The sequence below is a fragment of the Oncorhynchus gorbuscha genome, linkage group LG06, assembly GCF_021184085.1.
Source record: "Oncorhynchus gorbuscha isolate QuinsamMale2020 ecotype Even-year linkage group LG06, OgorEven_v1.0, whole genome shotgun sequence".
Taxonomy (NCBI): domain Eukaryota; kingdom Metazoa; phylum Chordata; class Actinopteri; order Salmoniformes; family Salmonidae; genus Oncorhynchus; species Oncorhynchus gorbuscha.
The window spans coordinates 7,932,818-7,949,310 of record NC_060178.1 but is presented as its reverse complement, the minus strand read 5'-3'; the positions used below and the strand labels follow the sequence as shown (position 1 = coordinate 7,949,310).

At 45.8% G+C, this 16,493-nt stretch overlaps 1 protein-coding gene across 1 annotated transcript in view; it reads right to left on the bottom strand.

The window, feature by feature from the left end:
• The window catches only part of LOC124037477 (anoctamin-3-like), a 176,051-nt gene that overhangs the window by 94,592 nt on the left and 64,966 nt on the right, over positions 1-16,493 (bottom strand). Inside the window, 7 exon segments of the mRNA XM_046352214.1 lie at positions 181-315; positions 1,261-1,305; positions 1,532-1,632; positions 5,385-5,540; positions 5,869-6,008; positions 15,736-15,922; positions 16,222-16,382. Of these exon segments, the coding sequence (XP_046208170.1) occupies positions 181-315; positions 1,261-1,305; positions 1,532-1,632; positions 5,385-5,540; positions 5,869-6,008; positions 15,736-15,922; positions 16,222-16,382 (925 nt within the window).

Sequence of the window (16,493 nt, the reverse complement as noted above, 5' to 3'; positions counted from 1 at the left end):
ACTGGTGCATGCGTGCCCTGCTGAAGGGGGCTGTATAGCAGTCTGTCTCCTCTAGGTCAGGTAAGGGTTAGGGTTTAGGTATAGAACATACTGGTGCATGCGTGCCCTGCTGAAGGGGGCTGTATAGCAGTCTGTCTCCTCTAGGTCAGGTAAGGGTTAGGGTTTAGGTATAGAACATACTGGTGCATGCGTGCCCTGCTGAAGGGGGCTGTATAGCAGTCTGTCTCCTCTAGATCAGGTAAGGCCTCTTTGTCCAGCTTCATGGGGTTCCTGGGTAACCAACTCTTTATCTGACGACACCTCAGATGAAACCGGCTGCAGGGAGAAACAACAGAAAATAGAGTATTGATGAATTCATTACGAGGATTATCCTAGAGATTGTTGTGTTTGCTCAGTGATAAAAATGAGTAGTTAGCCTGGCTCAACCAGAGTAAACTGCCGCACATTAGTGTCACCATGACATCCATTTGAACTGTTTATACTGTCTACACAAACAGAATGTTATAGTCCTATAATTACAACGGTCTTTCTAAACCTCCATAAACGTCTCCATCGGGTGACTGCATCATTATGATTCATTTACTTTATTCAGGGTGACTTATTGGGCTTAAACAGAGCTTAAATCGCACATTCTTACACACAACAGAACATGTTTAAATAGATAAACTAATCCTGAACTAATTCAGAAAATCCTGAATGAAGTCCTCTGGGGGTAGAGCTAAATAACAGTTTGACCCATTCACCCTCTGTGATTAAATGACAGTTAACCTCTTCCATGCTTTGTTTAGAGAGTACAGGAGTGGAGGGAAGATAGGCAAGTAACTCCCTGATGCTCAATAATGGCTACATCATAAAATAACAGCTAGATCATCTAACTCTGTGCTGAATGCTCTGAATGCTCTAACTCTGAGCTGTGCTGAATGCTGCCGAATGTGTATTTCATTAGAAGTGCTCCGCAGTGCTCAACCAGTCAGCTCAGCAGCAGACTGTGGCTGTATCTTACAGCTAGATCATCTAAATCCCTGAAGGATGATGATGGCTGTATCTTAAAACAGCTAGATAATCTAACTCCCTGATGGATGATGATGGCTGCATCATAAAATAACAACTAGAGCTCTCATCTTGAGAGAACAGAGTCACTCCAGCTGTGCTGAATGCTGCCGAAGGTGTATTTCATTAGAAGTGTTCCGCAGTGCAGAGCCAGTCAGCTCAGCAGCAGACTGTGGCTGAACTTTACGATCACACTGAAAATCCACTTACCTGCCCATAGTTTTGCTCTTCCAATCTGTAAAGTAACTTTTTTTCCTGAAAGATAAATACCAATAAATGAGATATTGTGGGTGGAACAATCCAACAGATCAAGCCATACAAATAGTCCTAATTGCTTTATTGAATGTGCTGTTGTTTACAGATGTTTGATGAGCAGTTATTAACGCTTATTTCGTCCATTATAATGCATTATGTATAGCTCATAACCCTTATAAATGTGTTTATAATGCATTAGGAAGTAGGTATTCTTATGAAGTGCTACCTGAATGGCATCCTGATATTCATCTGCTCAGCGTATTTACAGAGAGTGTCCCACGGAGCATGAATCTTCACAAACATGATGTCGGTGTTGGTCAGAGACGGCTTTCGAGAGGGCACAAAACTAGAAATTAGCTTGTGACCGAAAAAAACAACAACTAGTATCTAACAATCTGATGACAATATTTGAGAAAATACTCACGAGTGCCAAAGCACTTATCTTTTTTTTAACCTTTATTTAACCTTTAGGCAAGTCAGTTAAGAACAAATTCTTATTTTCAATGACGGCCAAGGAACAGTGGGTTAACTGTCTGTTCAGGGGCAGAACGACAGATTTGTACCTTGTCAGCTCGGGGATTTGATCTTGCAACCTTTCAGTTACTAGTCCAACTCTCTAACCACTAGGCTACCCTAGATAAATAAAACAAATTCAGGGCATTGTCTAAAAAGTGGGTTTCACTCTAGTTTCTGTGGCCAGATACAAAGACAAAGAGTCATTAATACAGAGCTGAAGGGAGAATATGGGAAAGAGTATGTACTAAAATGAAACGGCCCTTTTTCAGGACCCTGTCTTTCAAAGATAATTCGTAAAAAAAACTTCACAGATCTTCATTGTAAAGGGTTTAAACACTGTTTCCCATGCCTGTTCAATTTTTCTATATTTTTTTATTTTTTTACATTTCACAGTGTCCAAAGAAGGGCCAGATGTATACAGAATGGTGTCGTCTGCGTAGAGGTGGATCAGAGAATCACCAGCAGCAATAGCGACATCATTGATATATACAGAGAAAAGAGTCGGCCCGAGATTTGAACCCTGTGGCACCAGCCTTGAAGATGGCTGCACAGTATTGTTTTTTTAATCAATGGCGATTATGATATCATTTAGGACCATGTTCATTAATTAAACCATAAACAATTAATGAACATGCACCTGTGGAACGGTCGTTCAGGCACTAACAGTAGGCAATTAAGGTCACAGTTATGAAAACTTAGGACACTAAAGAGACTTTTCTACTGACTATGATAAACACCAAAAGGAAGATGTCCAGCATCCCTGCTCACCTGCGTGAACGTGCCTTAGGCATGCTGCAAGGAAGCATGAGGACTGCAGATGTGGTCAGGGAAATAAATTGCAATGTGCGTACTGTGAGACGCCTAAGACAGCGCTAGAGGGAGACAAGATGGACAGCTGATCGTCCTCGCAATGGCAGACCACGTGTAACAACACCTGCACAGGATTGGTACATCCGAACATGACACCTGCGGGACAGGTACAGGATGACAACAACAACTGCCTGAGTTACACGAGGAACGCACAATCCCTCCATCAGTGCTCAGACTGTCCGCAATAGGCTGAGAGAGGCTGGACTGAGGGCATGTGTAGGCTGAGAGAGGCTGGACTGAGGGCATGTGTAGGCTGAGAGAGGCTGGACTGAGGGCTTGTAGGCCTGTTGTAAGGCAGGTCTTCACCAGACATCACCAGAAACAACATTCCCTATGGGCACCAACCCACCATCACTGGACCAGACAGGACTGGCACAAAGTGCTCTTTGCTGACGAGTCGCGGTTTTATCTCACCAGGGGTGATGGTCGGATTCACGTTTATCGTTGAAGGAATGAGCGTTACACTGAGGCCTGTACTCCGGAGCGGGATCGACTTGGAGGTGGAGGGTCCGTCATGGTCTGGGGCGCTGTGTCACAGCATCCTCGGACTGAGCTTCTTGTCATTGCAAGCAATCTCAACTCTGTGCGTTACAGGGAAGACATCCTCCTTCCTCGTGTGATACCCTTCCTGCAGGCTCATCCTGACATGACCCTCCAGCATGACAATGCCACCAGCCATACTGCTCGTTCTGTGCGTGATTTCCTGCAAGACAGGAATGTCCGTGTTCTGCCATGGCCAGCAAAGAGCCAGGATCTCAATGCCATTGAGCACGTCTGGCACCTGTTGGATCGGAGGGGCCGAGTCAAGATCAAGGCCAGAGGGGGTAGGGGGCCGAGTCAAGACCGTGACCGGAGGGGGCCGAGTCAAGACCGAGACCGGAAGGGGGCCGAGACAAGACCGAGACCAGAGGGGGGAGGGGGCAGAGTCAAGACCGACACCAGAGGGGGTGGGGGGGTCTGAGTCAAGACCGAGACTGGGAGGTGGACAAGACCGTGACCCAAAAAATGTGAGTCCTATTCAAGACCATAATAAGAGTTCAAAATATCCAGTATTTCTGTATTCATCTTTCAGAACAACATTTGGGGTGCGTCACTTGAGTTGGTTGAGTCACTGACGTGATCTTCCTGTCTGGGTTGGCGCCACCCCTTGGGTTGTGCCGTGGCGGAGATCTTTGTGGGCTATACTCGGCCTGGTCTCAGGATGGTAAGTTGGTGGTTGAAGATATCCCTCTAGTGGTGTGGGGCTGTGCTTTGGCAAAGTGGGTGGGGTTATATCCTGACAGTTTTGCCCTGTCCGGGGGTATCATCGGATGGGGCCACAGTGTCTCCTGACACCTCCTGTCTCAGCCTCCAGTATTTATGCTGCAGTAGTTTATGTGTCGGGGGGCTAGGGTCAGTTTGATATATCTGGAGTATTTCCCCTGTCTTATCTGTTGTCCTGTGGGAATTTAAGTATACTCTCTCTAATTATCTCTTTCTCTCTTTCTCTCTCTCGGAGGACCTGAACCCTAGGATCATGCCTCAGGACTACCTGGCATGATGACTCATTGCTGTCCCCAGTCCAGCTGGCCGTGCTGCTGCTCCAGTTTCAACTGTTCTGCCTGTGGCTATGGAACCCTGACCTGTTCACCGGACGTGCTACCTGTCCCAGACCTGCTGTTTTCAACTCTCTAGAGACAGCAGGAGCGGTAGAGATACTCTGAATGATCGGCTATGAAAAGCCAACTGACATTTACTCCTGAGGTGCTGACCTGTTGCACCCTCGATAACTACTGTGATTATTATTATTTGACCCTGCTGGTCATTTATGAACATTTGAACATCTTGGCCATGTTCTGTTATGATCTCCACCCAGTACAGCCAGAAGAGGACTGGCCACCCCTCATAGCCTGGTTGCTCTCTAGGTTTCTTCCTAGGTTTTGGGCTTTCTAGGGAGTTTTTCCTAGCCACTGTGCTTCTACACCTGCATTGCTTGCTGTTTGGAGTTTTAGGCTGGGTTTCTGTACAGCACTTTGAGATATCAGCTGATGTAAGAAGGGCTTTATAAATACATTTGATTTGATTTGGTCTGGACTGGAGACTGCACTAGAGACCGAGACACTCGATATCGAGTCTGGAGACTGCACTAGAGACCGAGACACTCAATATCTAGTCTGGTGACAGCACTAGAGACTGAGACACTTGATATCTGGTCTGGAGACCGCACTAGTGACCGAGACACTCAATATCTAGTCTGGAGACCGCACTAGAGACCGAGACACTCGATATCTAATCTGGAGACCGCACTAGAGACCGAGACACTCGATATCTAGTCTGGAGACCGCACTAGAGACCGAGACACTCGATATCTAGTCTGGAGACCGCACTAGAGACCGAGACACTCGATATCTAATCTGGAGACCGCACTAGAGACCGAGACTCGATATCTGGTCTGGAGACCGCACTAGAGACCGAGACACTCGATATCTAGTCTGGAGACGGCACTAGAGACCGAGATACTCGATATCTGGTCTGGAGACTGCACTAGAGACCGAGACACTCGATATCTGGTCTGGAGACCGCACTAGAGACCACGACACTCAATATCTGGTCTGGAGACTGGACTAGAGACAGAGACTATGTGGACTGGATTACTACAACACCAGATATTTCCTGTATACTATGGTATATTAGAGCATGTAAGTCTACCCTACCTCTTTCTCCAGCATCAGCCCCTCAGCTCTCAGGTTCCTCTCAAAGGTGACTCTCTTTTCCACCAGAGGACTGGACTTCTTATAGACCAGGATGTAATCGATACGCTTCTTCCCATCTCTGAACAGCAGACCGGACGGCTGCCCAGGGTTGGTCCCCTACGGAAATATGTGTTTAACAGTAAACCTGATTAGGATACCTACATAAGGCATTCATAACCCATTCATAAGCTGCGTAACTGTGAGACATTGGAAAAGATTGGTGCAATGTTATTCTGGTTATTGGGTGAGGGTGTCTGTCTATGTGTGTGTTTGTGTGTGTGTTTTTGTGTGTGTGTGTGTGTGTGTGTGTGTGTGTGTGTGTGTGTGTGTGTGTGTGTGTGTGTGTGTGTGTGTGTGTGTGTGTGTGTGTGTGTGTGTGTGTGTGTGTGTGTGTGTGTGTGTGTGTGTGTGTGTGTGTGTGTGTGCGCGCACGTGCATACGGTACCTGAAGCGAATCTACACGTGCCTCTAATTTAGCTCGGGTGGCAGGTTTATGAATGAGAAACGACTCGTCTGTCCTTCCTGCCTCGTACGTACTAGCTTCTGCCTCCTCCTCGTAGTGGTCCTTGACACCTTCTGTCAGACCTAGACAGACCGAACGAGCAGTGGTCAGGACATGTGGTTACTTTAGGTATAAAGGTAATGCTTGAACATTGCTATTCCTTCCATACATAACGGTCCTTCACTGCTTCTGCCAAAGACAGACCAACACAGTACACTAGGTGGTGAAGTGGACAGGACAGGCAGCACAGTACTAGACTGTGCAGGTTAGCATACCCTATTATCCCCATATGCCTACACTATGTGATTGCTGCAGGAATTTTAGTCACAACCTTTAGCATTGTTAGCGCTGCATTCTAACCAACTGGTAACCTAGTTACCTGTATTTGTTTGGCTTCAATCAAATCAAATCAAATCAAATTGTATTGTCACATACACATGGTTAGCAGATGTTATTACGAGTGTAGTGAAATGCTTGTGCTTCTAGTTCCCAAAAGTGCAGCAATATCTAACAAGTAATATCTAACAATACACACAAATCTAAGGAATGGAATTAAGAATATATAAATATATGGATGAGCAACGACAGAGGCATAGGCTAAGATGCAGTAGGTAGTATAGAATACAGTATATACACATGAGATAAGTAACGCAAGATATGTAAACATAAAAAATAAATAATTCTCTCTACTATTATTCTGACATTTCACATTCTTAAAATAAAGTGGTTATCCTAACTGACCTAAGACAAGATTGTTTTTTTAGTAGGATTAAATATCAGGAATTGTGAAAAACTGAGTTTAAATGTATTTGGCTAAGGCGTATATAAACTTCAGTCTTCAACTGCACATATGAGATGAGTAATGAAAGATATGTAAACATTATTAAAATGCCCTTTATAACAATCAATGTCATGTATGGAGGAGAAAGGAGAAAGGTCCGTGTTAATTCTGTGAAGACTTTCTACTCTGGGTCCCAAATGACTCCCTGTTCCCTAAAAGGTGGTGCACTACTGTTGACCAAAGGGTCCATAGAGCTCTGGTCTAAAGTAGTGCACTACATAGGGAATAGGGAGCCATTTCGGACACTACCCCTATGGAAGCATCGGGGCCGACAGAAACAAACATCTCTCTGGTAAGAAGAGTGGAGGGGGCGTATGCCTCATGACTAACGGGACATGGTGTGATGAAGAAAACATACAGGAACTCAAATCCTTCTGTTCACCTGATTTAGAATTCCTCACAATCAAATGTAGACCGCATTATCTTCCAAGAGAATTCTCTTCGATTATAATCACAGCCGTATATATCCCCCCCCAAGCAGACACATCGATGGCTCTGAACGAACTTTATTTAACTCTTTGCAAACTGGAAACCATTTATCCGGAGGCTGCATTCATTGTAGCTGGGGATTTTAACAAAGCCAATCTGAAAACAAGACTCCCTAAATTTTATCAGCATATCGATTGCGCAACCAGGGGTGGTAAAACCTTGGATCATTGTTACTCTAACTTCCGCGACGCATATAAGGCCCTGCCCCGCCCCCTTTCGGAAAAGCTGACCACGACTCCATTTTGCTGATCCCTGCCTACAGACAGAAATTAAAACAAGAGGCTCCCACGCTGAGGTCTGTCCAACGCTGGTCAGAACAAGCTGACTCTACACTCCAAGACTGCTTCCATCACGTGGACTGGGACATGTTTCGTATTGCGTCAGATGGAAATATTGACGAATACGCTGATTCGGTGTGCGAGTTCATTAGAACGTGCGTCGAAGATGTCGTTCCCATAGCAACGATAAAAACATTCCCTAACCAGAAACCGTGGATTGATGGCAGCATTCGCGTGAAACTGAAAGCGCGAACCACTGCTTTTAATCAGGGCAAGGTGTCTGGCAACATGACTGAATACAAACAGTGCAGCTATTCCCTCCGTAAGGCTATTAAACAAGCTAAGCGTCAGTACAGAGACAAAGTGGAATCTCAATTCAATGGCTCAGACACAAGAGGCATGTGGCAGGGTCTACAGTCAATCACGGACTACAAGATGAAACCCAGCCCAGTCACGGACCAGGATGTCTTGCTCCCAGGCAGACTAAATAACTTTTTTGCCCGCTTTGAGGACAATACAGTGCCACTGACACGGCCTGCAACGGAAACATGCGGTCTCTCCTTCACTGCAGCCGAGGTGAGTAAGACATTTAAACGTGTTAACCCTCGCAAGGCTGCAGGCCCAGACGGCATCCCCAGCCGCGCCCTCCGAGCATGCGCAGACCAGCTGGCCGGTGTGTTTACGGACATATTCAATCAATCCCTATACCAGTCTGCTGTTCCCACATGCTTCAAGAGGGCCACCATTGTTCCTGTTCCCAAGAAAGCTAAGGTAACTGAGCTAAACGACTACCGCCCGTAGCACTCACTTCCGTCATCATGAAGTGCTTTGAGAGACTAGTCAAGGACCATATCACCTCCACCCTACCTGACACCCTAGACCCACTCCAATTTGCTTACCGCCCAAATAGGTCCACAGACGATGCAATCTCAACCACACTGCACACTGCCCTAACCCACCTGGACAAGAGGAATACCTATGTGAGAATGCTGTTCATCGACTACAGCTCGGCATTCAACACCATAGTACCCTCCAAGCTCGTCATCAAGCTCGAGACCCTGGGTCTCGACCCCGCCCTGTGCAACTGGGTACTGGACTTCCTGACGGCCGCCCCCAGGTGGTGAGGGTAGGCAACAACATCTCCTCCCCGCTGATCCTCAACACGGGGCCCCACAAGGGTGCGTTCTGAGCCCTCTCCTGTACTCCCTGTTCACCCACGACTGCGTGGCCACGCACGCCTCCAACTCAATCATCAAGTTTGCGGACGACACAACAGTGGTAGGCTTGATTACCAACAACGACGAGACGGCCTACAGGGAGGAGGTGAGGGCCCTTGGAGTGTGGTGTCAGGAAAATAACCTCACACTCAACGTCAACAAAACTAAGGAGATGATTGTGGACTTCAGGAAACAGCAGAGGGAACACCCCTATCCACATCGATGGAACAGTAGTGGAGAGGGTAGCTAGTTTTAAGTTCCTCGGCATACACATCACAGACAATCTGAATTGGTCCACTCACACTGACAGCGTCGTGAAGAAGGCGCAGCAGCGCCTATTCAACTTCAGGAGGCTGAAAAATTCGGCTTGTCACCAAAAGCACTCACAAACTTCTACAGATGCACAATCGAGAGCATCCTGGCGGGCTGTATCACCGCCTGGTACGGCAACTGCTCCGCCCTCAACCGTAAGGCTCTCCAGAGGGTAGTGAGGACTGCACAACGCATCACCGGGGGCAAACTACCTGCCCTCCAGGACACCTACACCACCCGTTGTTACAGAAAGGCCATAAAGATCATCAAGGACATCAACCACCCGAACCACTGCCTGTTCACCCCGCTATCATCCAGAAGGCGAGGTCAGTACAGGTGCATCAAAGCTGGGACCGAGAGACTGAAAAACAGCTTCTATCTCAAGGCCATCAGACTGTTAAATAGCCACCACTAACATTGAGTGGCTGCTGCCAACACACTGTCATTGACACTGACCCAACTCCAGCCATTTTAATAATGGGAATTGATGGAAATGATGTAAATATATATATATATATATATATATCACTAGCCACTTTAAACAATGCTACCTTATATAATGTTACTTACCCTACATTATTCATCTCATATGCATATGTATATACTGTACTCTACAACATCGACGGCATCCTTATGTAACACATGTATCACTAGCCACTTTAACTATGCCACTTTGTTTACTTTGTCTACACACTCATCTCATATGTATATACTGTACTCGATACCATCTACTGTATGCTGCTCTGTACCATCACTCATTCATATATCCTTATGTACATGTTCCTTATCCCCTTACACTGTGTATAAGACAGTAGTTTTTTTTTTGGAATTGTTAGTTAGATTACTTGTTGGTTATCACTGCATTGTCGGAACTAGAAGCACAAGCATTTCGCTACACTCGCATTAACATCTGCTAACCATGTGTATGTGACAAATAAAATTTGATTTGATTTGATTTGAAAAGGGATGAGTGGGAGTTCAAAGCTAAATCATGTCGGTCGTTCTGCCATCGCCAGAGTCTGAAAGAAGTCCGGAATGTTTTAACAGTTTTCTTTAATCCAAACGAAGGGGATTTTCGGACAGAGCTCAGCTCTTTAGGATCCTCTCAGTCTTTAGCGATGACCCAAACGTGACCTCGAGAGAGAGACGGAGGAACGTTAGTTCCACGAGTCCTGCGTCACGATCGTATTTTTAACTAGCCTTCGTCACAGATCTGACCGCACAAACGGATCTGACACCAGGGTGTTATTTTTTCTCTGCTCGGATCGCGCTCAGAATAGACAGAGGCTGTTACCTAGACAGTGCACTACTTTCGACCAGAGCCCTAGGTGCAAACTAGTGCTCTATGTAGGGTAATAGGGTGCCATTTCGGATGCACAGAGACGTCTGAGTCATGCTAAACTACTCATTTGAATATGAATGGTCTATTGAGTGAATTCTCCTACCGCTACAGATTTCATCATTAGAGGTGAATGATTTTATTTCTTCTCCCTACTGTTGTGACATTTAACTACTTCACAGAGTCTCGATGGGGTGTGTTTTTCACCACACTGCTACATGGTTGTCCCCTCAGCGGTGACAGCCTTCATCAGCAACACCTCCCTACATCCTGAAGCTGTCTCACAATCATTTGGCAGGGTAGCCTAGTGGTTAGAGCATTGGACTAGTAACCGAAAGGTTGCAAGTTCAAATCCCTGAGCTGACAAGGTACAAATCTGTCGTTCTGCCCCTGAACAAGGCAATTAACCCACTGTTCCTAGGCCGTCATTGAAAATAAGAATTTTTTCTTACTTGCCTGGTTAAATAAAGGTAAAATAAAATTTAAAAAATTAAAATCATATTATGTGTCAGCAGTCACTGCCACTATGAAAATCTATGTTAAAAAAGCAGATTTTGAACAGGGGTTCAAGAAACAACAACAAAACATCCCATGACTGAAACTGAAGTCGATCTCAGGTCGATTGTCTGCGAGGGGGGAAGGGGGGGAGGCCAAAATGACCATCATGCTTTTAGGGAAAGAGGATCATGTTTTAAACCGATTCCAGTTACCATGCTTAGGGATCATTTTTAGGTAGAAGGATTGAGAAGCTCAGTTCTGGAGACTTTTTAAAATGGACATTCTACTCCAAAACTTTTAAAAAAATAAAAAATAATTATGTATGTTGCCGACATCATCTAAAATACAATTTCCACCTCCAGAAATGAAATATATATATACATATTATAATCAGATGTGCTATTAGCAATAGGCTTTATTACAAATAGAGAGACAGAAGCATGGGATTGGTCCCATCTGCATTTACCCCATTGGACACAGCGATGTGTATAAACCCTGGATGACAGACAGGGGGCGCTGTACTGAAGACACCCCACAGCCATCTTTAGTACTCCTCATTTGTAAAACATGTTTGGAAGCTATATATAAATACATTTATTCATGTTTAGTCTACATTATTTCTTGACACGTTTATTACAGACACTTTAGTGCATACTTTTAAATTAGATTACGTGAGCTAAACATAAAAATAATCTTTAAAGTATTCTTTTCAGAGAGTACTAATGTTACTGTCTGCACTACAACAACAACAATTCTTATATACATGTAATTTTGTCCTTGAAACATTTCATTGTAAATACTGTAGAATTCCATTGATTCCTATGGAGCACTGCTTCTACTGGGGAGAGCCAATATGGCCGACCGTTGGCTTCAAAGCCTCTCAATGGCCAATACATAACGTCAGCAAAACAGGGTTTATATACATAATTCATTGTACACAACATCCTGATTGTTATTATTCATTATTATTTAGAAATTACTATTAATTATTATTCACTGAAATGTTTTAATTTCATTGGTTTCTGGCCAACAGTATCTGCACACTGCTCGGTGAACATTTCATTACAAACTCATGGTCTTTACCTTTATTTTATTTAACTAGGCAAGTCAGTTAAGAACAAATTCTTATTTTCAACTAGGAACAGTGGGTTAACAGACAGATTTATACCATGTCAGCTCGGGGATTTGAACTTGCAACCTTCCGGTTACTAGTACAACGCTCTAACCACTAGGCTATCTGCCACCCCAACAACATTAATATGGTGTTGGTCCCCCCTTCGTTGCTATAACAGCCTCCACTCTTCTGGGAAAGCTTCCCACTAGATGTTGGAACATTGCTGTTGGGACTTGCTTCCATTCAGCCACAAGAGCATTAGTGAGGTCAGGCACTGATGTCGGTCGATTTGGCCTGGCTCCCAGTCTCCCCCATCTGGTGCCAAACCCAGATTCGTCCATCGGACAGCCAGATTGCGAAGCGTGATTCATCACTCCAGAGAACGCATTTCCACTGCTCCAGAGTCCAATGGCGGCAAGCTGTACACCACTCCAGCCAACGCTTGGCATTGCGCATGGTGATTATAGGCTTGTGTACGGCTGGTCGGCTATAGAAACCCATTTTATGAAGCTCCCAACAAACAGTTTTTGTGCTGATGTAACCGGTGTGAAATTGCTAGCTAGTTAGCGGGGTGCGCACTAATAGCGTTTCAGTCGGTGACGTCACTTGCTCTGAGACCTTGAAGTAATTGTTCCCCTTGCTCTGCAAGGGCTGCGGCTTTTGTGGAGCGATGGGTAACGATGCTTTGTGGGTGTCAGTTGTTGATGTGTGCAGAGGGTCCCTGGTTTGAGCCCAGGTAGGGGCGAGGAGAGGGACAGAAGCAACACTGTTACACTGACGTTGCTTCCAGAGGCCGTTTGGAACTCGGTAGTGAGTGTTGCAACAGAGGGCAGATGATTTTTACCCGTTTCAGCCCTCGGCGGTCCTGTTATGTGAGCTTGTGTGGCCTACCACTTCGCGGCTGAGCCGTTGTTGCTCCTAGACGTTTCCACAGCTTTAGCAAGGCGGAACTTTTACAAACTGACCTGTTGGAAAGGTGCCATTGTAAGTCACTGAGCTCTTCAGTCACTGAGCTCTTCAGTACGGGCCATTCTATCGCCAATGTTTGTCTATGGAGATTGCATGGTTGTGTGTTCAATTTATACACCTGTCAGCAACGGATGTGGCTGAAATATACTTTTGTCCATGTAGTGTTTGTCATTGCCCTTTTAAGACGCCATTGCCCCTTTAAGAGATCTGTTGCGCCTAAAGGGAAAGGGGGATACCTAGTCAGTTGTACAACTGAATGCATTCAACTGAAATGTGTCTTCCGCATTTAACCCAACATCATCATCATTAATGATGCCACCCCCTCAATTTTAGGAGTAGAAAAATAAACGTGGCAGTAATGGAAAGCTGGGATCCGCATCCAAAACTGCTTTCAAAAGTGATTTTCCTGCGATTGCATTCAGAATTGTCATAAACAAATCTTACATGACGGTGCATTAAGTACCAGTCTATTCCGTGGATTATGTACTTGATGATATGATGAACAGTAAACAGTCCATGATAAACAGTAGAAATTATAGTGCAGAGAGAGGACCATCAATATAATTCATGATGCTGTGGCTGACAGTGATAATGATAGATGATAATGGTCTCCCCATGCATCAACCCACAATGACCTCGTTAGATGATAATGGTCTCCTACTACCTCACACCACAATGGCCTCGTTAGATGATAATGGTCTCCCCCTGCATCAACCCACAATGACCTTGTTAGATGATAATGGTCTCCCCATGCATCAACCCACAATGACCTCGTTAGATGATAATGGTCTGGTCTCCCCCGTTAGATGATAACCTCATCACCCACAATGACCTCGTTAGATGATAATGGTCTCCCCCTACCTCACACCACAATGACCTCATTTGATGATAATGGTCTCCCCCTACCTCACACCACAATGACCTCGTTAGATGATAATGGTCTCCCCATGCATCAACCCACAATGACCTCGTTAGATGATAATGGCCCCCATGCATCAACCCACAATGACCTTGTTAGATGATAATGGCCCCCATGCATCAACCCACAATGACCTCGTTAGATGATAATGGTCTCCCCCTACCTCACACCACAATGACACCGTTAGATGATAATGGTCTCCCCCTGCATCAACCCACAATGACCTCGTTAGATGATAATCATGCATCAACCCACAATGACGCTCTGGATAAGAGCGTCTACCTCACACCAAATGACACTTAAATGTAAATGTAAATGTAATGGTCTCCTCCTACCTCACACCACAATGACCTCGTTAGATGATAATGGTCTCCTCCTGCATCAACCCACAATGACCTCGGTAGATGATAATGGTCCCCCTGCATCACACCACAATGACCTTGTTTGATGATAATGGTCTCCCCCTACCTCACACCACAATGACCTCGTTAGATGATAATGGTCTCCCCATGCATCAACCCACAATGACCTCGTTAGATGATAATGGTCTCCTCCTACCTCACACCACAATGACCTCGTTAGATGATAATGGTCTCCTCCTGCATCAACCCACAATGACCTCGGTAGATGATAATGGTCCCCCTGCATCACACCACAATGACCTTGTTTGATGATAATGGTCTCCCCCTACCTCACACCACAATGACCTCGTTAGATGATAATGGTCTCCCCATGCATCAACCCACAATGACCTCGTTAGATGATAATGGTCTCCTCCTACCTCACACCACAATGACCTCGTTAGATGATAATGGTCTCTCCCTACCTCACACCACAATGACCTCATTTGATGATAATGGTCTCCCCCTACCTCACACCACAATGACCTCGTTTGATGATAATGGTCTCCTCCTACTTCACACCACAATGACCTCGTTAGATGATAATGGACTCCCCCTGCATCAACCCACAATGACCTCGTTAGATGATAATGGTCTCCCCCTACCTCACACCACAATGACCTCGTTAGATGATAATGGTCTCCCCCTACCTCACACCACAATGACCTCATTAGATGATAATGGTCTCCCCCTACCTCACACCACAATGACCTCGTTAGATGATAATGGTCTCCCCCTACCTCAACCCTCTACAGCCTCATTAGAACTACAGTTATGGGTTTACTTCCTGCAGGAATCACATACACACTAAAACCGCATGCACAGCAGTGAAGGCACTGCAAGTCGGTGTGGATTAAAGCGTCTGCTGCTTTTCATTTTTGGTGTTTATACATGTATAGATCTCCGTCAGGCTGTGGGAGGACAGAGACAGACAGACAGACCAATCGACCAACTGACCGACCGACTGACTGACCAATTGACCGACCGACTGACTGACCAACTGACCGACTGACTGACCAACTGACCGACCGACCAATCGACCAACTGACCGACCGACTGACTGACCAACTGACCGACCGACTGATCGACCAACTGACAAACCGACTGATCAACCAACTGACCGACCGACTGACTGACCAACTGACCGACCGACTGATCGACCAACTGACAAACCGACTGATCAACCAACTGACCGACCGACTGACTGACCAACTGACCAACTGACCGACCGACCAATCGACCAACTGACCGACCGACTGACTGACCAACTGACCGACCGACCAATCGACCAACTGACCGACCGACTGACTGACCAACTGACCGACCGACTGATCGACCAACTGACAAACCGACTGATCAACCAACTGACCGACCGATCAATCGACCAACTGACCGACTGACTGATCGACCAACTGACCGACCGACTGACTGACCTGTCTTGGAGGAGATGAGGGTGCAGGAAGTGCTGTGACTGTGGGTCAGAGGTTGGGTGTGTTGTGCCTGGATCTGGCAGTGGTCCTGGGCCTGGTGCTGTAGCCAGGAGTCAGCCAGCGGGGCCTGGTGCTGTACCCAGGGGTCAGCCAGCTGGGCCTGGTCCTGAACCTGGAGTTGAGGCACTGACTGCAGATGATGAGGTTAGAGGTGGAAGAAGACATATACTCAGTTGAGAATCGCGATTAAAATGTAAAATCTGTGTTAATAAAATACTAGAAAAGACTATAAAAACAGTAGAACGAGGAGTGGAAGGAGGGCGCTAGCTCCCCCCCTCTCTTTGCATGTTAAGTGCAAGTCTATGGGTCAAATGTCCCCTCCCCTTAGATGCTAAATCTAACTTTAGGATTGAAATTGGAATTTGGTTTAATTTCTGAATTGACTGGTCAACACTGATCGTGACTTAATTATCGTGATAAAATCCCTGCCTGTGGGTGTGTCTGAGGCTTGTCGTCGGGGGTGAGGGGCATAGACAGGAAGTGGTTGATGTTCTGTGGATGGGTTTGGCTCTGGGCCAGGCAGGGCAGGCTACGACGGGACGGCTTCAGGGTCTTCTCCTTCAGGATCTCACTGATGCTTGTGTGCATGCCTGGAGGGAGGGAGAGAGAGATTAATTAATTCATTCATTGAATTGTCCAATGTGAATAAGAGTCTTTGCTGTCTTGTGTTGTTCCCCTAACCCGGACACCATCATAGGCTG